The 24,813-nt window shown below is 44.9% G+C and overlaps 1 protein-coding gene across 1 annotated transcript in view; it reads right to left on the bottom strand.

The window, feature by feature from the left end:
• Positions 1-24,813, bottom strand: part of LOC138267428 (SURP and G-patch domain-containing protein 2-like) — a 156,370-nt gene that overhangs the window by 72,068 nt on the left and 59,489 nt on the right. Inside the window, exons 5-6 of the mRNA XM_069216360.1 lie at positions 22,658-23,145; positions 17,645-17,756 (exon numbers count right to left, since the gene is read on the bottom strand). Of these exons, the coding sequence (XP_069072461.1) occupies positions 17,645-17,756; positions 22,658-23,145 (600 nt within the window). The remainder of the gene's footprint in view (positions 1-17,644; positions 17,757-22,657; positions 23,146-24,813) is intronic.

Here is a 24,813-nt window from a genome sequence, read left to right as displayed (position 1 = left end):
AAGTGAAGCAAGTAACCCACTACATGTTCTGGAGTTGTGTGTAATGGTTGTATTTGATTAATATGGCAGTAGCAAACAAACCTCTTCCATTTACTTGCATAGCAGTGCCTGGTGGATGGCCTTCTGGCTTGTTTTATGACTTCCATACATTCTTGGGTAAGTTGTAAGTGCCCGAATTCTAGGATTTCAGGAGCCAGATTGCTAGATTCAGCGATGCTGGATCTGGGTGTCTGATCTTTTGGTTGTGCTGTGTCAACAGATCTGGCCTGTTGGGCAATTTGATGCAGGGTACTACTGATAGGTCTAGCAGCGTTGTGTACCAGGGTTGCCTTGCCCAAGTTGGTGCTATTAATATGAGTTTGAGTTTGTTTTGACTGAGTTTGTTTACCAGGTAAGGAAGGAGAGGGAGAGGAGGAAAAGCGTAAGCAAATATCCCTGACCAGTTCATCCATAGGGCATTGCCTTGGGACTGTTTGTGTGGGTATCTGGATGCGAAGTTTTGGCATTTTGCGTTCTCCTTTGTCGCAAACAAGTCTATCTGAGGTGTTCCCCAGAGTTTGAAATAAGTGTTCAGAATTTGGGGGTGAATTTCCCATTCGTGGACCTGTTGGTGATCTCGAGAGAGATTGTCTGCGAGTTGATTTTGGATCCCTGGTATAAATTGTGCTATTAGGCGAATTTGGTTGTGAATTGCCCAACGCCAAATCTTTTGTGCTAGCAGGCTTAACTGCGTGGAGTGCGTCCCCCCTTGCTTGTTTAGATAATACATTGTTGTCATGTTGTCTGTTTTGACGAGAATGTATTTGTGAACTATTATTGGTTGGAAAGCTTTTAGTGCTTGAAAAACTGCTAGAAGTTCCTGGTGATTTATATGCAGTTTTGTTTGATGAACGTTCCATTGTCCTTGTATGCTGTGTTGATCGAGGTGTGCTCCCCACCCTGTCATGGAAGCATCTGTTGTTATTACGTATTGTGGCACTGGGTCTTAGAAAGGCCGCCCTTTGTTTAAATTTATGTTGTTCCACCACAGAAGCGAGAGGTAAGTTTGGCGGTCTATTAACACCAGATCTAGAAGGTGACCCTGTGCTTGTGACCATTGTGATGCTAGTCACTGTTGTAAGGGCCTCATGTGCAGTCTTGCGTTTGGGACAATGGCTATGCATGAAGACATCATGCCTAGGAGTTGTAATATCATCTTTGCTTGTATTCTTTGTGTTGGATACATGCGTTGTATGATGGTGTTGAAATTTTGAATTCTTTGTGGACTTGGAGTGGCTACTCCTTTTGATGTGTCTATTATGGCTCCCAGGTATTGTTGTACCTTGCGCGGCAGAATTTTGGATTTTGTGAAATTGACGGTGAACCCTAGTTTGAAGAGGGTTTGTATGATATGATTTGTGTGATTTGAGCACTCTATTACCGAATGGGCCTTGATTAGCCAGTCGTCTAGATATGGGAACAAATGTATTTGCTGCCTTCTTATGTGTGCAGCGACTACCGCTAGACATTTGGTAAAGACTCTTGGTGCGGTTGTTAATCCGAAAGGCAGTACCTTGAATTGGTAATGTATTCCCTTGAATACAAACCTTAGGTATTTCCTGTGCGATGGGTGTATTGGTATATGGAAATAAGCATCCTTGAGGTCTAAAGTTGCCATGTAGTCGTGTAGTTTTAGCAATGGCAATACTTCTTGTAGTGTGACCATGTGAAAGTGGTCTGATTTGATGAAAGTGTTCACTACTCTGAGGTCTAGGATTGGTCTCAGCGTTTTGTCCTTCTTTGGTATCAGAAAGTACAGTGAGTAAACTCCTGTGTTTATTTGTGTGTTTGGCACTAATTCGATTGCATTCTTTTGCAATAGTGCCTGCACTTCTATCTCCAGGAGACTGGAATGGTGTGTTGTCAAATTTTGTGCTTTTGGTGGTATGTTTGGAGGGAATTGTAGAAATTCTATGCAATAACCATGTTGGATAATTGCTAGAATCCAAGTGTCTGTAGTGATTTCCTCCCATGCTTTGTAATAATGACTTATTCTTCCCCCCACTGGTGTTGTGTGGAGGGGGTAAGTGACATGTGAGTCACTGTTTAGTAGTAGGGGTTTTGGGGCTCTGAAATCTTCCTCTATTCCTAGGGAATTGCCCTCCTCTATATTGTCCCCGAAAACCTCCTCTATACGGTCCCTGGTAACTGGACGGTGTTGCTTGTGAGGTGCTGGCTTGTGTGCTCTGACCCCGAAACCCCCCTCGAAAGGGTGTTTTACGGAATGTGCTGTAATTCCCTCTGCTCTGCGGGGAGTAGAGTGCGCCCATGGCTTTGGCAGTGTCCGTATCTTTTTTGAGTTTCTCAATCGCTGTGTCCACTTCTGGACCGAACAGTTCTTTTTCGTTAAAAGGCATATTGAGAACTGCTTGTTGAATCTCTGGTTTAAATCCAGACGTTCGGAGCCATGCATGCCTTCTGATAGTTACAGATGTATTAATTGTCCGTGCAGCTGTATCTGCAGCGTCCATGGAGGAGCGGATCTGGTTGTTGGAAATGGTCTGTCCCTCCTCAACCACTTGTTTTGCCCTATTTTGTAAGTCCTTGGGCAGATGTTCAATGAGATGTTGCATCTCGTCCCAATGGGCTCTGTCATAGCGCGCAAGTAGTGCCTGGGAGTTCGCGATGCGCCACTGGTTTGCAGCTTGTGCTGCGACTCTCTTACCAGCTGCATCGAACTTGCGGCTTTCTTTATCTGGGGGTGGTGCATCTCCAGATGTGTGGGAGTTGGCCCTTTTCCTAGCTGCTCCTACAACGACAGAGTCTGGTGGCAGCTGTGTAGTGATGAAAACCGGGTCTGTAGGAGGCGCCTTATACTTTTTTTCCACCCTTGGTGTGATTGCCCTACTTTTGACCGGCTCCTTAAAGATTTCTTTTGCGTGCCGGAGCATACCAGGGAGCATAGGCAGGCTTTGGTATGAGCTGTGGGTGGAGGAGAGGGTGTTGAATAAAAAGTCATCCTCGACCTGTTCTGAGTGGAGGCTTACGTTGTGAAATTGTGCTGCTCTAGCCACCACTTGAGAATACGCGGTGCTGTCCTCTGGTGGAGATGGCTTCGTAGGGTATGCCTCCGGACTGTTTTCCGACACTGGGGCGTCGTATAGGTCCCATGCGTCTTGATCTTGGTCACCCTGGCTTATGGTGGTGTGAGCTGGGGAGTGTGATGGAGTTTGTGCTGGTGAGACGTTAATCACGGGCGGAGGAGAGGGTGGTGGGGTAATTCTTTTCACCACTTTTGGTTGTGGTGTCAGTTCAGTTTGGAACTCCAACCTTCTCTTTCTTCTAATGGGGGGAAGGGTGCTTATTTTTCCTGTCCCCTGCTGTATGAAAATACGCTTTTGCGTATGGTCCACATCAGTTGATTGTAGCTCTTCCTCAAACCTATGCTTTTGCATTTGGGAGGTTAGCGAGTGCTCTTCTGTATAAGAGCCTGAAGCTGGGTCGCTTGCAGTTTGTTTCGGCACCGAAACCCTGTCTGCGTGTTTTTTCGGCTCCGAGGTGACTTTTTTCTTTTTCGGGGCCGAAACCTCTCGGCGTCGATCTTCTTCGGTGCCGCTGTCTCGGCGTCGAGCCGTGTCCACACCAGCATCTCGGTGTCGAGGCTTGTCTCCAGCACTTTCTCGGTCCCGAGAAGGCTGCGTGCCGGTGTCTCGACCGGAGTCGGACGATCTCGGCACTGTTTGGGCCTTTTTCGGTGCCGACGGTCGGTCACCGAATTTATGGGTGGAGCCATGGCCTGATGGCAGTGGCGTCCCCTGGGCCTTGTCAATCTTCCTCTGTGTGGTTTTCGACGTCTTACTCACGGTTTGTGTATCGTCGAATCCTTCGGAGTCTGAGTCTTGGATCGAGAAGGTACCTTCCTCTCCTTGTTCCTCGAACTCTCGGTGGGCTGTCGGCGCGGACGCCATCTGAAGTCTTCCGGCTCGACGGTCTCGGAATGTTTTACGGGACCGGAACGCACGACAGGCCTCAAAGGTGTCTTCACTGTGCTCAGGTGACAGGCACAGGTTACAGACCAAGTGTTGGTCTGTATAGGGGTATTTATTGTGGCATTTGGGGCAGAAACGGAACGGGGTCCGTTCCATCGGCGTTCTTCAGCACGCGGTCGGGCCGACCAGGCCCCGACGGGGGATCGAAAAACTACCCCGAAGGGCACCGGAGCTCTTCGATCTTCGATGCGGTGTTGAATCTAACTACGCCGATCCCGAACGCAACAATACCGACTAAAATCTTCCGAAATTAGCTATCTTTCCGTTCCGAAACTCGGAGCGACAGGAACACGTCCGAACCCGATGGCGGAAAAAAAACAATCGAAGATGGAGTCGACGTCCATGCGCAATGGAGACAAAAGGAGGAGTCACTCGGTCCCGTGACTCGAAAGACTTCTTCGAAGAAAAACCACTTGTAACACTCCGGCCCAACACCAGATGGCGAGCTATTGCAAAACATGCGTATCTACAGCGACAGATGCCATCGAACATTAAATTCGCCTCCTATATCTCAGCTCGAGCGTGAATCAGCGGACAGCTTACCCGTTCGAATAATGTCACCTTTTTAATATTACCCCTTTACTTTTTAACCACATTATAAATCACAGTTCAGATATAGGAGGCAATTTTAATTTTCAATATACAGATCCCACTAGAACTCTCCCAGATGGCGTCGGCTCTCACCTGGAGAAGCGAGTGCCTAGGTGCGAAAACCAGTAATAACGCCACCCAATAAGATGCCATAGCGGTAATTACTGGTTGAGGGTTTCGGGATAACACCTTAGGGACCCTAGTTTCATACACTAGTATGATTCACCCTGATTTGATTAAAAACATTACACTGTGGAAGCTGAGTGAACTCCTTCCATACGTCTACCTTCCCCGTTTGATTGTTTGGTAATCTCCATGTATCCAATTCTCTGGAGCCGCATCTCCCGAAACAGTAGATTTTTCTCTGGTGATTTTACCAGCAGAAATCACTTGTCACCAAAAACTGGAATCCATTAATTTATGGACATGTATTCATAAAAAGGTTACATTTCAGTTGAATCTAACTGTGAAAAGGAACATTAAGCTTTGAATTGGGATTCAGTAGTGCCCAATTGCTTGTGTTTGTGTGCACCCACGGAATAAACTTGGATAGAGGCTCAATGATTATGGAATTTGAGGTGTGTGACGAGTATTTGGTGTTTAGGTTGCATTAGTTATGAGGGATTTGCCACTATCTTACCTCTAAGGGGAACCCTTGGACTCTGTGCACACTATTTCTTACTTTGAACTAGTATATACAGAGCCAACTTCCTACACTGCAGAACTCAAAAATTGCAGTGTCCACTTTTTAAAGTGAAAATAATTCCTATTTAAAAACATACTTATCTGAATGATTTTTCTCTGATGCCTAAACATATGGAAAATGTCACTTACCCAGTGTACATCTGTTCGTGGCATTAGTCGCTGCAGTTCACATGCTGTGCATAGTCCGCCGTCTGGTGTTGGGCTCGGAGTGTTACAAGTTGTTTTTCTTCGAAGAAGTCTTTTCGAGTCACAAGACCGAGGGACTCCTCCCACTACGGTTCCATTGCGCATGGGCGTTGACTCCATCTTAGATTGTTTTCCCCGCAGAGGGTGAGGTAGGAGTTATGTATGCTAATAATAGTGCCCATGCAATGGAATGAATACGTATGTACAAAATGAAGGTTTAATGTAATATATTTACAAATGTACAAATGGTTAAGATCTACTTCTAAACGGCTACAGGCTCCCGGGGAGGCGGGTGGGCGCATGTGAATCTGCAGCGACTAATGCCACGAACAGATGTACACTGGGTAAGTGACATTTTCCGTTCGGTGGCATGTGTAGCTGCAGATACACATGCTGTGCATAGACTAGTAAGCAGTTATCTCCCCAAAAGCGGTGGTTCAGCCTGTAGGAGTGAAAGTAGTTTGAAATAAAGTTCTTAGTACAGCTTGACCTACTGTGGCTTGTTGTGCAGATAACACATCTACACAGTAGTGCTTCGTAAATGTATGAGGCGTAGACCATGTTGCTGCCTTACATATTTCATTCATTGGAATATTTCCTAGAAAGGCCATGGTAGCACCTTTCTTTCTGGTTGAGTGTGCCTTTGGTGTAATAGGCAGCTCTTTCTTTGCTTTAAGATAACAGGTTTGGATGCACCTAACTATCCATCTAGCAATACCTTGTTTTGAGATTGGATTTCCTGTATGAGCTTTTTGAAAGGCAATAAATAGTTGTTTTGTCTTTCTAATTAGTTTTGTTCTGTCAATGTAGTACATTAGTGCTCTCTTGATGTCTAATGTATGTAGTGCTCTTTCAGCTATTGAATCTGGCTGTGGGAAGAACACTGGTAACTCTACTGTTTGATTTAAGTGGAACGGGGAGATAACCTTTGGTAAGAATTTTGGATTTGTTCTTAGAACTACCTTATTTTTGTGTATTTGAATAAATGGTTCTTGTATGGTAAATGCCTGAATTTCACTCACTCTTCTTAGAGATGTGATGGCAATGAGAAATGCAACTTTCCACGTTAAGTATTGCATTTCACAAGAATGCATGGGTTCGAAAGGTGGACCCATGAGCCTTGTTAAGACAATGTTGAGGTTCCATGAAGGAACAGGTGGTGTCCTTGGTGGTATAATTCTCTTTAGGCTTTCCATAAACGCTTTAATGACAGGTATTCTAAATAGGGAAGTTGAATGAGTAATCTGCAGGTAAGCCGATATTGCGGTGAGATGTATTTTTATGGAAGAGAAAGCTAGATTTGATTTTTGCAAATGTAGTAAATATCCTACTACATCTTTTGGAGATGCGTGCAGTGGTTGAATTTGATTATTATGGCAGTAACAAACAAATCTTTTCCATTTACTTGCATAGCAGTGTCTAGTGGAAGGTTTTCTAGCTTGTTTTATGACCTCCATACACTCTTGTGTGAGGTCTAAGTGTCCAAATTCTAGGATTTCAGGAGCCAAATTGCTAGATTCAGCGATGCTGGGTTTGGATGCCTGATCTGTTGTTTGTGTTGTGTTAACAGATCTGGTCTGTTGGGTAGTTTGACATGAGGTACTAATGACAGGTCTAGTAGTGTTGTATACCAAGGTTGTCTTGCACATGTTGGTGCTATTAGTATGAGTTTGAGTTTGTTTTGACTCAGTCTGTTTACTAGATATGGAAGGAGAGGGAGAGGGGGAAAAGCGTACGCAAATATCCCTGACCAATTCATCCATAGAGCATTGCGCCTTGGGATTGCTGGTGTGGGTACCTGGATGCGAAGTTTTGGCATTTTGCATTTTCTTTTGTTGCAAATAGATCTATTTGAGGTGTTCCCCAAATTTGAAAGTAAGTGTTCAGTATTTGGGGGTGAATTTCCCATTCGTGGACTTGTTGGTGATCCCGAGAGAGATTGTCTGCTAGCTGGTTCTGGATCCCTGGAATAAATTGTGCTATTAGGCGAATGTGGTTGTGAATTGCCCAATGCCATATTTTTTGTGTTAGGAGACACAACTGTGTCGAGTGTGTCCCCCCCTGTTTGTTTAAATAATACATTGTCGTCATGTTGTCTGTTTTTGACAAGAATGTATTTGTGGGTTATCATGGGTTGGAATGCTTTCAACGCTAGAAATACTGCTAACAGTTCTAAGTGATTTATGTGAAACTTTCTTTGATGTATTTCCCATTGTCCTTGGATGCTGTGCTGATTGAGGTGTGCTCCCCACCCTGTCATGGAAGCATTCGTTGTTATCACGTATTGTGGCACTGGGTCTTGGAAAGGCTGCCCTTTGTTTAAATTTGTACTGTTCCACCATAGAAGCGAGATGTATGTTTGGCGGTCTATCAACACCAGATCTAGAAGTTGACCCTGTGCATGTGACCATTGTGATGCTAGGCATTGTTGTAAGGGCCGCATGTGCAACCTTGCGTTTGGGACAATGGCTATGCATGAGGACATCATGCCTAGGAGTTTTAATACCATTTTTGCTTGTATCTTTTGTGTTGGATACATGGCCTGTATCACCTTGTGAAATGTTTGAACCCTTTGTGGACTTGGAGTGGCTATCCCTTCTGTTGTGTTGATTGTCGCTCCTAAGTATTGCTGTGTTTGACACGGCAAAAGGTGTGACTTTGCATAGTTGATGGAGAAACCCAGCTTGTGAAGGGTCTGTATGACATACTTTGTGTGACGTGAACACCTTGTTAGCGTGTTTGTCTTGATTAACCAGTCGTCTAAGTAAGGGAACACGTGTATTTGCTGCCTTCTGATATGTGCAGCTACTACTGCTAGGCATTTTGTAAAGACTCTTGGCGCAGTTGTTATTCCGAATGGCAACACCTTGAATTGGTAGTGTATTCCTTTGAATACGAACCTTAGGTATTTCCTGTGTGAAGGATGTATTGGTATGTGGAAATACGCATCCTTTAGGTCTAATGTTGTCATGTAGTCTTGCTGTTTGAGCAGTGGGATTACGTCTTGTAATGTGACCATGTGAAAGTGGTCTGATTTGATGTAGGTATTTAGTATTCTGAGATCTAGTATTGGTCTCAGAGTTTTGTCTTTCTTTGGTATTAGAAAGTACAGTGAGTAAACCCCTGTGTTTTTCTGTAGGCTTGGTACTAATTCTATTGCGTCCTTTTGTAGGAATGCTTGAACTTCTAGTCCTAGAAGATCTATATGCTGTTTTGACATATTGTGTGTTTTCGGTGGGACGTTTGGAGGGAATGTGTGAAATTCTATGCAATAGCCATGTTGGGTAATTGCTAAGACCCAAGTGTCTGTTGTTATTTCTTTCCAAGATTTGTAGAATTGGCTTAGTCTTCCCCCCACTGGTGTTGTGTGATGGGGTTGTGTGACTTGTGAGTCACTGTTTATTTTGAGGGGTTTTGGGACCTTGAAATTTTCCCCGACTTCTTGGGAATTGGCCTCCTCTATATTGTCCCCGAAAACCTCCCCTTTGAAATTGACCCTGGTAGGTAGGTGGTGTTGTCTGTGAAGTGTTGGTTTCTGTGGGTTGACCCCGAAACCCTCCCCTAAAAGGTGTCCTCCGAAATGTGCCTCTGCTCTGCGGGGAGTAGAGTGCGCCCATGGCTTTGGCTGTATCGGTGTCCTTTTTTAGTTTTTCAATGGCAGTGTCCACCTCCGGCCCAAACAATTGCTGTTCATTAAACGGCATATTGAGCATGGACTGTTGGATTTCAGGTTTGAACCCAGATGTGCGCAGCCATGCGTGCCTCCTTATTGTGACTGCAGTGTTTATTGTCCTTGCAGCTGTATCTGCTGCATCCATGGAAGACCGTATCTGATTGTTCGAGATACTTTGTCCCTCTTCCACCACCTGTTGCGCTCGTTTTTGGAACTCTTTGGGTAGGTGTTCGATGAAATGTTGCATTTCATCCCAATGAGCCCTGTCGTATCTCGCCAAGAGTGCTTGCGAGTTGGCGATACGCCACTGATTTGCTGCTTGTGCTGCAACCCTTTTTCCCGCTGCATCAAATTTGCGGCTCTCCTTGTCCGGAGGTGGTGCGTCGCCTGATGTATGCGAGTTGGCTCTCTTGCGAGCTGCCCCCACAACTACAGAGTCCGGTGTCAGTTGTGTTGTAATAAATATAGGGTCTGTTGGTGGTGCCTTATATTTTTTCTCCACCCTTGGAGTTATGGCTCTGCCTTTAACTGGCTCCTGAAATATTTGTTTCGAGTGCCTTAGCATTCCTGGGAGCATGGGAAGGCTTTGATAATGGCTATGGGTGGAGGACAGGGTGTTAAAGAGGAAGTCGTCCTCAATGGGTTCCGAATGTAGTGATACATTGTGGAATTCGGCTGCCCTAGCGACCACCTGTGCATATGATGTACTGTCCTCAGGTGGTGACGGTTTAGTTGGGTACGACTCTGGGCTATTGTCCGATACTGGAGCGTCGTATAGGTCCCATGCATCTGGATCATCCTGGCTCATTGTGGTATGAGCTGGTGAGTGTGTTAATGGTGGAGTTTGTGCCAGTGATGCATGAGTTGATGGTGGTGGAGAAGGTGGTGGAGTTACTTTCTTTACCACTTTTGCTTGTGGTTGCTTGTCTCCTTGTTGGAAGGCAAGTTTCCTTTTCATTTTGATTGGTGGAAGAGTGCTGATCTTCCCTGTATCTTTTTGAATAAAGAGCCGCCTTTGCGTGTGATCTGGCTCTGTTGTTTGTAATTTCTCCTCAAATCTGTGTTTTTTCATTTGAGAGGACAGTCCTTGTTCCTCTGAGTAGGAACTAATTCTCGGTTCGGATGCCGGATGTTTCGGCACCGAAACCGTTTCTATTGATTTTTTCGGCTCCGACAAGATCTTTTTTCTTTTCTGCGTCGTGTCCTCTCGGTGCCGACCAACTTCGGTGCCGCTGTCTCGGTGCCGAATCTTTTCTGCGCTACTCTCTCGGGCCCGAGATTGCTGCGTGCCTGTATCTCGACCGGAGTCGGATGACTTCGACACCAGCTCGCCCTTTTTCGGTGCCGATGGACGGTCACCTACTTTTCGGGTTAAGCCATGGCCTGTTGGCGGTGGCGTCCCCTGGGCTTTGTCAGTCTTTTCGTGAGCTTTTTGTTTCAACGTCTTACTCACGGTTGACGTTTCTTCGGCGTCGAATTCTTCGGAATCCGACTCGTGGATGGAGAAAGTTTCTTCTTCTTCCTCCTCGAACCGTTGTTGTCCTGTCGGCGTGGACGCCATCTGCAATCTCCTGGCTCTTCAGTCTCTGAGCGTCTTCCTCGACCGAAACGCGCGACAGGCTTCGCACGTATCCTCCTTGTGCTCGGGGGACAGGCACAAGTTACAGACCAAATGTTGATCCGTATAAGGATATTTATTATGGCATTTAGGACAGAATCGGAACGGGGTCCGTTCCATCAGTCTTGAAGTTGCACGCGGTCGGGCCGACCAGGCCCCGACGGGGGATCGAAATTACCCCGAAGGGCTACCGGAGCTCTTCAAGATTCGGTGTTGATTTGTTCTAACTAACCCGATACCGAACGAAACAATACCGACAAATTTTTCCGAGATTCTGACTAACTTTCCGACCCGAAACACGGAGCGAAAAGGAACACGTCCGAACCCGATGGCGGAAAAAAAAACAATCTAAGATGGAGTCGACACACATGCGCAATGGAACCGAAGTGGGAGGAGTCCGTCGGTCTCGTGACTCGAAAAGACTTCTTCGAAGAAAAACAACTTGTAACACTCCGAGCCCAACACCAGACGGCGGACTATGCACAGCATGTGTATCTGCAGCTACACATGCCACCGAACATAAAGATACTTGCTATTTTTATAAATTGGTGTTATTTCCTTCTTGAGTCATGTGTCTCATTTATTGACTACTGTGTGTTTTTGAAGCTGTCTTGCACTCCTCTGTGTTAAGCCTAAGGCTGCTCGAGCACACTACCCCTAAATAGAGCAGTTTGGTACTGCATAGCAAGCCCTCTCAACTCACTGGGGAACCTCTGGTGCCCTTACAAGGTATTCACATACCACATAAAGGGACAGCTTCCTACACTCTGTATGGCCACATTCCTACAGAAACCTCAATGCCCTGCAGCAGGCCAACTCACCCATTTGTTCTAAAGCACCCTGAGAAAGGGCCAGAGATTACTCCAACCCAAGGACGTTATTAAATTATAGTAAAAATACTAATTTCAGAGAACTACCATCACAAGTAGTTTCTCTCAACAAAGGAGAACTTACATAAGCTAAAAGTCTGCTGGGGGGAGCTGGCATCTTTTGAGAATCTGTTGGGGTGCCACGAATTGGAAAGTGTGGGCAATACACTCTCTTGCTTTATAGATTTTCAAGGGTATAATGTCAAGAGAGCCAGCTCCATATTGGATATCAATGTTACAGAGAATTGTGAGATCCTTTAACTGATCTAGAAAGGAGCAGAGAGTTTGCTCACACCACAGAAAGCATAAAGATTCAAACATACGCAATAGAAATATCTAGATAGAGTGTACCAAATAATAATATTCATTATTACGATCTAGCCACATAGTTTGTAGCCTTGTCCCAGATGCAGGAAGCTTGTGCGGACCTACTACATGAGTGGTTCTTAAACTTCTCACATCTGTTGAAACTCATTTAGTCACTACTGTGAGCCGGGGACACCTACCTAAGCAAATTTTATGATGTGAACCTCAAAAAAATACACAACATACAGAAACAATTGTACATCAAGTACACAACCTATTAAATATTTTTGACAAACAAAAACATATGCAAAAGTCACTTTATTTTTATTTTTTAATCGGAAGGATGGAGCATTTGAAAACTTTGTTTTACGTCTAAAAGATGAAGTGATGTGCCTGCTTTACTTCATTTGTGTTGGTGTTTACCAGTTGTAGGAAGTTGGCTCTGTATGTGCTATTTCAAAGTAAGGAATAGCATGCACAGAGTCCAAGGGTTCCCCTTAGAGGTAAAATAGTGGTAAAAAGAGATAATACTAATGCTCTATTTTGTGGTAGTGTGGTCGAGCAGTAGGCTTATCCAAGGAGTAGTGTTAAGCATTTGTTGTACATACACATAGACAATAAATGAGGTACACACACTCAGAGACAAATCCAGCCAATAGGTTTTGTTATAGAAAAATATCTTTTCTTAGTTTATTTTAAGAACCACAGGTTCAAATTTTACATGTAATATCTTGTTTGAAAGGTATTGCGGGTAAGTACTCTAGGAACTTTGAATCATTACTTTAGCATGTATACTTTTCACATAAAACACAATAAGCTGTTTTTAAAAGTGGACACAGTGCAATTTTCACAGTTCCTGGGGGAGGTAAGTTATTGTTAGTTTTCACAGGTAAGTAAGTCACTTACAGTTCTCAGTTTTTGGTCCAAGGTAGCCCACCGTTGGGGGTTCAGAGCAACCCCAAAGTTATCACACCAGCAGCTCAGGGCCGGTCAGGTGCAAAGGTCAAAGAGGTGCCCAAAACACATAGGCTATAATGGAGAGAAGGGGGTGCCCCGGTTCCAGTCTGCCAGCAGGTAAGTACCCGCGTCTTCGGAGGGCAGACCAGGGGGGTTTTGTAGGGCACCGGGGGGGACACAAAGTAGCACAGAAAGTACACCCTCAGCAGCGCGGGGGCGGCCGGGTGCAGTGTGCAAACACGCGTCGGGTTTCCTTCAGGTTTCAATGGGAGACCAAGGGGTCTCTTCAGCGATGCAGGCAGGCAAGGGGGGGGCTCCTCGGGGTAGCCACCACCTGGGCAAGGGAGAGGGCCTCCTGGGGGTCACTCCTGCACAGAAGTTCTGTTTCTTTAGGGGCTGGGGGCTGCGGGTGCAGGGTCTTTTCCAGCCGTCGGGAAATGGAGTTCAGACAGTCGCGGTCAGGGGGAGCCTGGGGATTCCCTCTGCAGGCGTCGCTGTGGGGGCTCAGGGGGGACAACTTTGGTTACTCACAGTCGTAGAGTCGCCGGAGGGTCCTCCCTGAGTTGGTTGTTCTCCACCAGTCGAGTCGGGGTCGCCGGGTGCAGTGTTGCAAGTCTCACGCTTCTTGCGGGGAATTGCAGGGGTCTTTAAATCTGCTCCTTGTAACAAAGTTGCAGTTCTTTTGGAGCAGTGCCGCTGTCCTCTGGAGTTTCTTGTCTTTTTCGAAGCAGGGCAGTCCTCAGAGGGTTCAGAGGTCGCTGGTCCCTTGGAAAGCGTCGCTGGAGCAGGTTTCTTTGGAAGGCAGGAGACAGGCCGGTAAGTCTGGGGCCAAGGCAGTTGGTGTCTTCTGTTCTTCCTCTGCAGGGGTTTGTCAGCTCGGCAGTCCTTCTTCTTGTAGTTGCAGGAATCTAACTCTTTAGGTTCAGGGAAGCCCTTAAATACTAAATTTAAGGGCGTGTTTAGGTCTGGGGGGTTAGTAGCCAATGGCTACTAGCCCTGAGGGTGGGTACACCCTCTTTGTGCCTCCTCACAAGGGGAGGGGGTCACATCCCTAATCCTATTGGGGGAATCCTCCATCTGCAAGATGGAGGATTTCTAAAAGTTAGAGTCACCTCAGCTCAGGACACCTTAGGGGCTGTCCTGACTGGCCAGTGACTCCTCCTTGTTATTCTCATTATTTTCTCCGGCCTTGCCGCCAAAAGTGGGGGCCGGGGCCGGAGGGGGCGGGCAACTCCACTAGCTGGAGTGTCCTGCGGGGCTGTGACAAAGGGGTGAGCCTTTGAGGCTCACCGCCAGGTGTTACAGCTCCTGCCTGGGGGAGGTGTTAGCATCTCCACCCAGTGCAGGCTTTGTTACTGGCCTCAGAGTGACAAAGGCACTCTCCCCATGGGGCCAGCAACATGTCTCTAGTGTGGCAGGCTGCTGGAACCAGTCAGCCTACACAGATAGTCGGTTAAGTTTCAGGGGGCACCTCTAAGGTGCCCTCTGTGGTGTATTTTACAATAAAATGTACACTGGCATCAGTGTGCATTTATTGTGCTGAGAAGTTGGATACCAAACTTCCCAGTTTTCAGTGTAGCCATTATGGTGCTGTGGAGTTTGTGTGAAACAGACTCCCAGACCATATACTCTTATGGCTACCCTGCACTTACAATGTCTAAGGTTTTGCTTAGCCACTGTAGGGGCACAGTGCTCATGCACTGGTACCCTCACCTATGGTATAGTGCACCCTGCCTTAGGGCTGTAAGGCCTGCTAGAGGGGTGTCTTACCTATACTGCATAGGCAGTGAGAGGCTGGCATGGCACCCTGAGGGGAGTGCCATGTCGACTTTCTCATTTTGTTCTCACTAGCACACACAAGCTGGTAAGCAGTGTGTCTGTGCTGAGTGAGGGGTCTCTTAGGGTGGCATAATACATGCTGCAGCCCTTAGAGACCTTCCCTGGCATCAGGGCCCTTGGTACCAGAGGTACCAGTTACAAGGGACTTATCTGGATGCCAGGGTGTGCCAATTGTGGAATCAAAAGTACAGGTTAGGGAAAGAACACTGGTGCTGGGGCCTGGTTAGCAGGCCTCAGCACACTTTCAATTCAAAACATAGCATCAGCAAAGGCAAAAAGTCAGGGGGTAACCATGCCAAGGAGGCATTTCCTTACACCAGTGCTTTTAATGGGGGGGGGGGTGGTCATGAATTGTCTGTTCTAGATTCCTTTTGCTGTACTACCACAAATCAAGATAAGGGCATCACCTCATTTTTATTCTACAATTTCAAATTCTGGTATGTATAGTTACTTACTAAATCTGCTAATATTAATTTTCTAAAGATCCCAGACCCTGTGGGTACGAGAACGAACTTCCAGAGGTCCACAGACTAAAAGTTAAGAGTCACTGACACAGGATTTAGGGTCCTGGAAGGCAATAATGATAAATACCAGAAACACCAAGGGAAATGGATAAATGTGCTCACTCAGACACAGCATTCTGGAAATACAGGGAGTGCAGAATTATTACGCAAGTTGTATTTTTAAGGATTAATTTTATTATTGAACAACAACCATGTTCTCAATGAACCCAAAAAACTCATTAATATCAAAACTGAATATTTTTGGAAGTAGTTTTTAGTTTGTTTTTAGTTTTAGCTATGTTAGGGGGATATCTGTGTGTGCAGGTGACTATCACTGTGCATAATTATTAGGCAACTTAACAAAAAAAAATATATACCCATTTCAATTATTTATCATTACCAGTGAAACCAATATAACATCTCAACATTCACAAATATACATTTCTGACATTCAAAAACAAAACAAAAACAAATCAGTGACCAATATAGCCACCTTTCTTTGCAAGGACACTCAAAAGCCTGCCATCCATGGATTCTGTCAGTGTTTTGATCTGTTCACCATCAACATTGCGTGCAGCAGCAACCACAGCCTCCCAGACACTGTTCAGAGAGGTGTACTGTTTTCCCTCCTTGTAAATCTCACATTTGATGATGGACCACAGGTTCTCAATGGGGTTCAGATCAGGTGAACAAGGAGGCCATGTCATTAGATTTCCTTCTTTTATACCCTTTCTTGCCAGCCACGCTGTGGAGTACTTGGACGCGTGTGATGGAGCATTGTCCTGCATGAAAATCATGTTTTTCTTGAAGGATGCAGACTTCTTCCTGTACCACTGCTTGAAGAAGGTGTCTTCCAGGAACTGGCAGTAGGACTGGGAGTTGAGCTTGACTCCATCCTTAACCCGAAAAGGCCCCACAAGCTCAGCTTTGATGATACCAGCCCAAACCAGTACTCCACCTCCACCTTGCTGGCGTCTGAGTCGGACTGGAGCTCTCTGCCCTTTACCAATCCAGCCACGGGCCCATCCATCTGGCCCATCAAGACTCACTCTCATTTCATCAGTCCATAAAACCTTAGAAAAATCAGTCTTGAGATATTTCTTGGCCCAGTCTTGACGTTTCAGCTTGTGTGTCTTGTTCAGTGGTGGTCGTCTTTCAGCCTTTCTTACCTTGGCCATGTCTCTGAGTATTGCACACCTTGTGCTTTTGGGCACTCCAGTGATGTTGCAGCTCTGAAATATGGCCAAACTGGTGGCAAGTGGCATCGTGGCAGCTGCACGCTTGACTTTTCTCAGTTCATGGGCAGTTATTTTGCGCCTTGGTTTTTCCACACACTTCTTGCGACCCTGTTGACTATTTTGAATGAAACGCTTGATTGTTCGATGATCACGCTTCAGAAGCTTTGCAATTTTAAGAGTGCTGCATCCCTCTGCAAGATATCTCACTATTTTTGACTTTTCTGAGCCTGTCAAGTCCTTCTTTTGACCCATTTTGCCAAAGGAAAGGAAGTTGCCTAATAATTATGCACACCTGATATAGGGTGTTGATGTCATTAGACCACACCCCTTCTCATTACAGAGATGCACATCACCTAATATGCTTAATTGGTAGTAGGCTTTCGAGCCTATACAGCTTGGAGTAAGACAACATGCATAAAGAGGATGATGTGGTCAAAATACTCATTTGCCTAATAATTCTGCACTCCCTGTATACCCAGACCTACAGATAAAAAGGCTATGATTTTGATTACTAGCACTGTGTATACTTCCGGCAAAAAGGAGTACTGCTACACATTTATTGCACCCCGCTGGCATAGTTTTGAGTAAGTGCAAAAACAGTCAAGGAAGGAGAAATGGTGGAACGGTCAATGCCCATAATCTGTGCAAAATTGAGATAAAAACTGGATTATGACATGAATCTGAAGATAAATTAAAGATTTTCAACATATCCTTGATTAAATGTTGGTGAAACCCAAACTGCTCAATCATTAAGTTGCATTGTTTTTCTGGTACACTGTTTTTACTTGACACATATTTCCTTCTGTTGTGATATAATGTATGACAAGCACAGTGTTCTGATGAATAAATACCAACAAAGAAATTTACAAAAAAAAAAAAACCCTGCTGCTTACAGTGTGTGTGAGCAGAGAATGCACAACTGTATTGGACAAAACTGGCATGCTGCCTCTCTCAAACACATCAACTCTTCAAATCAAGGGACTAAGGCAAGGACCAAACTCCAGGAGCTGCAAAAGGAACCACCGTGTAGGAGAGTGGGAAAAAGAAGTGTGCAACATAAGGTAAACAAATAATACATGAACTCAGCATAAAGGATTATTTAAAATGCAACAAAGCATTCAGAATACATACCAAAATTCAGGGTTAGCAGCCATATTGTCCAAACTGAAGCCATCCAGTTCAGGTCCCATTTCAACAAGAAACCGGGCCAGATTGTCAGCAGTTTCTTTGGTTTCAGCATCAACTGCAAACAAAGAAATACCACCTCTATCTATTAGCATATACTAGGTTAATGAGTAAACAAGCAAGCTACCTTAGGGTTAGTTTTGAAAGGGCAAGCAAAGAGCTTGTGCCTCACGGACAATATCAGTGCAGCCCCACCAGGTGGGATAAATGCTCCAGTCTGATATTGTCTGGCTACTAGTTGTGCTTTTCTTAGTTTAGACTCTGGTTTCACGAGACGTCAATTAAAATGCCAAGCCATAAAAAATAAAAAATGAACACTTAATTTTTTACATTCATAAATTAAATACAGATTCGTTTTTTTCATTCAACAGTCTTCCCTTTGTACATTTCTATGTTTATCTGTAAACAATATGGGTTATTGATACTTTGTTAACATAGATCTCACCCTAACCATACTGCTGACCTGCATAAGTAGGGTCATGCACTGGTCTCAAAGGACAGCCCCAAACACGTTGTGGGATGTCTGAGAGCCTTGGCATGGTGAGCAAAAAAAACTGATGGATTAAACTCAGATCTGTGACTTGGGGTGAATGTTTGATTTATTCCACATTCCGTCATCATCTGTTCTTTTTGCAGTTTTTGTCTTAAGTGGGAAGGGTATGCGCCCACACATGGGCCCTGTGCTCGCTATCCCCCAGATTCAACCTAGGCTTCTTGAAGAGGGGGTGATACCCCGAAACTGGTCCCAGGATGCTTGTTTTTGGTCTAGGGAGGACCTGGCAGATCGGGCTGGATTGCTCCCATGGAAAGCAGGGTCAAGGCTGATTTGCATATGGCTGTGTCCAAACTGGAATGGCATGGCGAGCAAAAAAAACTGATGGATCAAACCCAGATCTGTGACTGGGGGTGAATGTTTGATTTGTTCCACATTCCATCCTTCATCTGTTGCCCTAAGTGCGAAGGGTATGCTCAGGAGTGGGTCCCGTGTTCGCTATGCCACCAGATTAATGTTAGCCTGGCTGATGAGGGGTGATACCCCAAAACGGGTTCCAAGATGCTTGTTTCTGGTCTAGGGAGGACCTCACCTTGCAGTTCGGGCTGGACTGTTCCCATGGGAGGCAGGGTCAAAACTGATTTGCATATGGCTGGGTCCAAACTGGAATGGCGAGCAAAAAAACTGATGGATTAAACCCAGATCTGTAACCGGGACGTTTGGTTTGTTACGCATTCCATCCATCATGTATTCTTTTTTGCATTTGAGAGCCTTCTTTTGACAATGACGGTAGTGTAGTTGCTCCAGTAAATTGTGCTGTTACTGGCCATGCAGTATGAATTAAGGACATGAATGTAACCAGTATTTGATTAAATTAGACCAACTTCCCAAGACTACTCCGCAGAAGGTAGAGTGAAATGCCCTGCGCAGATTTCTACTTAGATTGATGCAAAGGACCAGGGGACACTTACAGGTCTCCCTATCTCACAGTCTCAAAACTCATCTTGTTAGATACAAAATGAATATGCTTACTGGCACATGCGTGTGATTTCAACTCCTCTTTTTACCCACCTGTAAATAAAAGATTCTTTTTCGGAAGATTGCAGTCTAGTTGACACTGAAGTGGTATGTACTGTCATATGCAGCTTCTGGATTGAGTAGCCTGCAACTTCCTAGGAGTCGTGACTGTTTGAAAAAGAGTACCCAAATCAGGTAGTTTGGTTAACTAACTGGAAGGAGATGTAGCCTAGTGGCTAGAGCTGCCGACTTTGAAACCTGGCCTCAGCGCTCGACTTAAGTGTGTGATTCTGAGCAAACCACCTTATCTCCGTGTGCCTAAAAATGTAATGTGTGAATTTGATTTGTGTAATCCACATTTCATGTGCACAGTCTTCAAGACAGTGTACCATTCCCCCAAAGTAAAGTAAAGAGCATAGTTGCTTTCTAGCTAGGTTTGTGCTACTTATATACCAGTACATACACACAACTGGAGTGTAATTGTACTGGTCTCCCAGGGATATTAGAGTAAAGAAAAAGGACTAACACAGGACACTTCTACTTCAGCACTGACTGTCCCAAGAGACTATTAAATGGCCACAGAAGAGTTCTGCAGGATCTGATGACAGAGAAACAGTTGATTCACTTCTGGCTCCTGACGCTGTGTATTGTATTCTGGAATTTGAAGTAAAAAAAGGCATATATAATGAACTGCCCACTGAGCTCAGCCTTGAGAAAGGAGTGGTCCATCAGCATCAATTTTGAGCAGGATTGAAGGCGATGACGAGTCTGGTCGGAGGTGGGTTAGACTAGGTAAAGCTAAGAAGAAATGGACGATTTATTGATCCTGGCCTGAAGGAAGAGGAACTGCCTGAATGAAGAGAAATGAAATGTAGGTTTATACAGGGCGGCTTATCACCCATGAGGGTCTCAAGGTGCTGTCCATGGGCACGGGGAGATTAAATGATTCGCCCAGAATCACAAGACGTTGCAACAGCGACGAGGATGGAACCCAGATCTCCAGCTACTGAGGTGGCCGCTCTGACCGCTGCCCTACATCTCTATATACCTTTAAGGAAGAGGCACACCCAGATGGCATTTTTCTACTTTTCTCTGCCCTTTGTCCCGAAGCAAAAAACTTTTCCCTCTCTCCTACATGAAATATCCAAACCTATTTTACACTTATTAAAATATTTTGAGTCTGGAAGGTAAAGAACAGAAATATGTTTATGCTTCACAGACTTTGTGCCCCCTACAAGAAGCACACAGCTGACATAATTATAAAGATAATACGGTGGTGGGGAGACTCTTAGATTAATAAAGGCAAAACAACAGAAACAAAACTGAATAAAATACAAGAAACCCAGCAAAAATCACAAAGTCCAGTCAAAATTATTCCCTGCAGAAAACTGGCTGTGTTTGGAGATCTGGCCTTTCAAATAGGAAGGCGTAACGGAACACAGCAATGTCTGGAATCTTTAAAATGCATTATCACACTAATTCAACGTTATTTTATGGGCACTACTGAACTCCTTCATTCTCAAATGCTACAACAGAGTGGTGTTATCAATCAAACGTACTAAAACATGACACATTTGGTTTAAATATGCCTGCCCAAGATCCTAATGTGACTATATAACTAGTTAGGAAGCATTAACATGTGGAAACATCCTGACCCGTGCAGCAAGGTATTACAATGTAAAGATGGGAATTACCATGTGTTGTAATCCAAATTTGGTACACTGCAATCAATGTATGTGCTGCATCTGGTTCTGTGTAAGAGAAAGTGTTTAATATGCCTGACTCTGAAATGTGAACTATACAAATGACAACCAGCAGACACGTGCCTGCACTCCAGGAGTCTCATTATCAGTACAAGGTTTCCAACACTAACTCTGCCCTGGTATCAATCTTATACTAACATCTTAACTGCATGGGTTCTTCCAGGCGCAATCGCCTCTTCAACGTGCAGTGCTAGAAGAGTAGAAATTCTCTCAAACTGAATCAAATCAATCATGGGCTGTAAAGCGTGACTAATCACCCATATGGTTTCCAGGCGCTGAATGGAAACGAGACAGAGATTTTGTGCTCACCTAAATTCCCGGAGAATCTGAACATTTCATCCTGGCCTTCATCACGGTCAGTCCCCTTCCTGTAAAAGTGGCGACGAATTTCGGAATAAAAATTGACTCGCCACTAACTCTCGCACACCAGGTCTAAGAGGTGGTGAATGTTTGCCTTTTTCAACTACATACTCTGAATTGTGTGCTTTATAGTTTTAGCCCTGCTGAAAAGATGCACATGTTGAATGCTTTCATTTCTTCTCTTTTAGATTACTAGAAAGCCATCTACCTGGGTCTTCCCTCCTGTGTGATCCGTAAATTACAGCGGATTCAGAATTATGCAGCCAGGTTGGCATGTGACATAATCTGTAGGAATCATATCTCTCCTATTTTAGCCTCTCCTCTGCTAGTGAGACAGACATTCATTTTAAATCCCATTGTTTGGTTCACAGGGAAATTTATTATCCCAATAATCACCACGTCTGTATCTCGTTAAGCGGTACCTTCCTTTTCGTGCATTAAAATCCATGAATCATTAGCTTCTTATGACCACGACTTGTCACCTAAAATCTATGAGCAACAACATTTTCATTTGTGGATGCAGTTAGGTGGCATTGGCTGCCCCTGTATCTCTGTTCCAGATCAAAGTTACTTAAGTTCAGAAAGTTGTGGAAAACTTGGTTATTTCCCCACATTTTTCAGCCCTTTATCTAGCCATATTCAGGAATCTTTAGTTTCAGCTCCATGATACCCTACTGAGGGTGACAGAGTGCTCTACAAAACCCAAGCATAAATATACATTTCTTGAATGTCTGACCTGAACCTACACAATCTTTGGAGGGGCACTGTCCTTGCCATCTGGAACTCATGCCCAAGACACACATCTATGCACACATCATGCAACCGTACAGGGTAAAACTTTTAAGAATGTACATACAGACACATCTACAGGACAGACCGGGGGCTTGCAAAATTATATAGTGTAATACAAATAAAATGACCCAACAGTCTTCATAATTCTCAAACTACTCTGCATTACTTATGATACTTTATGTAGCCTTTTAGGAATAAAACCAGGAAATCAGTTTATATTTAAAGAACAACATATATATGAGTTCTTTTTCCACTGTACATCATTACCAATAATACATCTAGGACCGGCATACATTTTCCTAGCCTGCTGTAAGACACTGTAAAGCTGGTTAAAAGTGATCTGCAAAGAGACAGGGTGCCAGATCAGGCCACTAACAGCAACACTGAAAAACCACCATGAGATTTTTTCACTTTGCCGTTGTGAGACCTCAAGCCTTACTTAAGGCTGGCTCACAAGCAATTTTGTTACTCTACAGTTATCCAGGAAACCCATTTATTTTGACAGTATGCATAATAAATACAAAAAACACTTACGTTCTGATGCTCGTAACGGAGTCAACAGCTTGGATTCCACAATGATTTCAGAGGCTAATGATTTGGGATTCTCTGTCCTTTCTGGGCTTTTGGAAGTGCAAGGTAGATTAGAAATGGCTTGAGATTCAGAGGATGGAGTCTGCTGTGATGTCACACGCTGAGGAAGCTCCACCTCTGTAACAACAGAGGTTGTCTTGGGAAGAGGATTCTGGGCAAAAGTTATTTCAGGGTCTGTCTGAGTCCCTTTGGTTAATATAACTTTTTTCTTCTTGCGAACTGGGATGACGTTACGAAATCTTTTCTTTGCTGCTGCAATTTTCCTTGCCAGCAACATGGCTCTCACGGACTCATTTGCTAGATCTTCAGGAGACCTCTGGTATGCATTAGCTTGGACTTCTGAATCCTTCGTGGCTTGTTTTAACTTTTGCATTTCCAAAAGTTTTAACCTATAATATTTATACTCATATGTGCTCTCGTCAAACATAAACCTACAAGAAAACACAAGTTAATAAATATGGAAATTTATAGAGTTATCTACAGTTCTAAGAATACCAAGAGGATGTTTTCTGTACCGAAAGAGAGAGAGAGAGAGAGTTTCTAATATATAATATCTCAACAGCAATCAAACTTTACCCCCGCTACAGCGAAAAATAAGGAACAAAAATGATCAGTAACAACAGTTTCAGGTATGGCTCTCATCACAAATTACATACATTTGAATTATTTCCTTTAGTCAACCAGGGAAACATTGGTCTTAACACAGCAGTAATAATACAGTAACCTCTTGTAAAGAAATGGCTCCCTGTTGCAGTTACCCCCCACTTTTTGCCTGATACTGATGCTGACTTGACTGAGAAGTGTGCTGGGACCCTGCTAACCAGGCCCCAGCACCAGTGTTCCTTCACCTAAAATGTACCATTGTATCCACAATTGGCACACCCTGGCATTCAGATAAGTCCCTTGTAACTGGTACTTCTAGTACCAAGGGCCCTGATGCCAGGGAAGGTCTCTAAGGGCTGCAGCATGTATTATGCCACCCTAGAGACCCCTCACTCAGCACAGACACACTGCTTACAAGCCTGTGTGTGCTAGTGAGAACAAAATGAGTAAGTCGACATGGCACTCCCCTCAGGGTGCCATGCCAGCCTCTCACTGCCTATGCAGTATAGGTAAGACACCCCTCTAGCAGGCCTTACAGCCCTAAGGCAGGGTGCACTATACCATAGGTGAGGGTACCAGTGCATGAGCACTGTGCCCCTACAGTGTCTAAACAAAACCTTAGACATTGTAAGTGCAGGGTAGCCATAGGAGTATATGGTCTGGGAGTCTGTCAAACACGAACTCCACAGCACCATAATGGCTACACTGAAAACTGGGAAGTTTGGTATCAAACTTCTCAGCACAATAAATGCACACTGATGCCAGTGTACATTTTATTGTAAAATACACCACAGAGGGCACCTTAGAGGTGCCCCCTGAAACTTAACCAACTAGCTGTGTAGGCTGACTGGTTCCAGCAGCCTGCCACACTAGAGACATGTTGCTGGCCCCATGGGGAGAGTGCCTTTGTCACTCTGAGGCCAGTAACAAAGCCTGCACTGGGTGGAGATGCTAACACCTCCCCCAGGCAGGAGCTGTGACACCTGGCGGTGAGCCTCAAAGGCTCACCCCTTTGTCACAGCCCAGCAGGGCACTCCAGCTTAGTGGAGTTGCCCGCCCCCTCCGGCCACGGCCCCCACTTTTGGCGGCAAGGCTGGAGGGAACAAAGAAAGCAACAAGGAGGAGTCACTGGCCAGTCAGGACAGCCCCTAAGGTGTCCTGAGCTGAAGTGACTCTAACTTTTAGAAATCCTCCATCTTGCAGATGGAGGATTCCCCCAATAGGGTTAGGATTGTGACCCCCTCCCCTTGGGAGGAGGCACAAAGAGGGTGTACCCACCCTCAGGGCTAGTAGCCATTGGCTACTAACCCCCCAGACCTAAACACGCCCTTAAAATTTAGTATTTAAGGGCTACCCTGAACCCTAGAAAATCAGATTCCTGCAACTACAAGAAGAAGGACTGCCTAGCTGAAAAACCCCTGCAGAGGAAGACCAGAAGACGACAACTGCCTTGGCTCCAGAAACTCACCGGCCTGTCTCCTGCCTTCCAAAGATCC

This window comes from Pleurodeles waltl, chromosome 12, assembly GCF_031143425.1.
Source record: "Pleurodeles waltl isolate 20211129_DDA chromosome 12, aPleWal1.hap1.20221129, whole genome shotgun sequence".
NCBI classification, from domain to species: Eukaryota; Metazoa; Chordata; class Amphibia; order Caudata; family Salamandridae; genus Pleurodeles; species Pleurodeles waltl.
The sequence above is the reverse complement of the archived record's forward strand: the minus strand, read 5'-3'. Positions and strand labels throughout refer to the sequence as shown.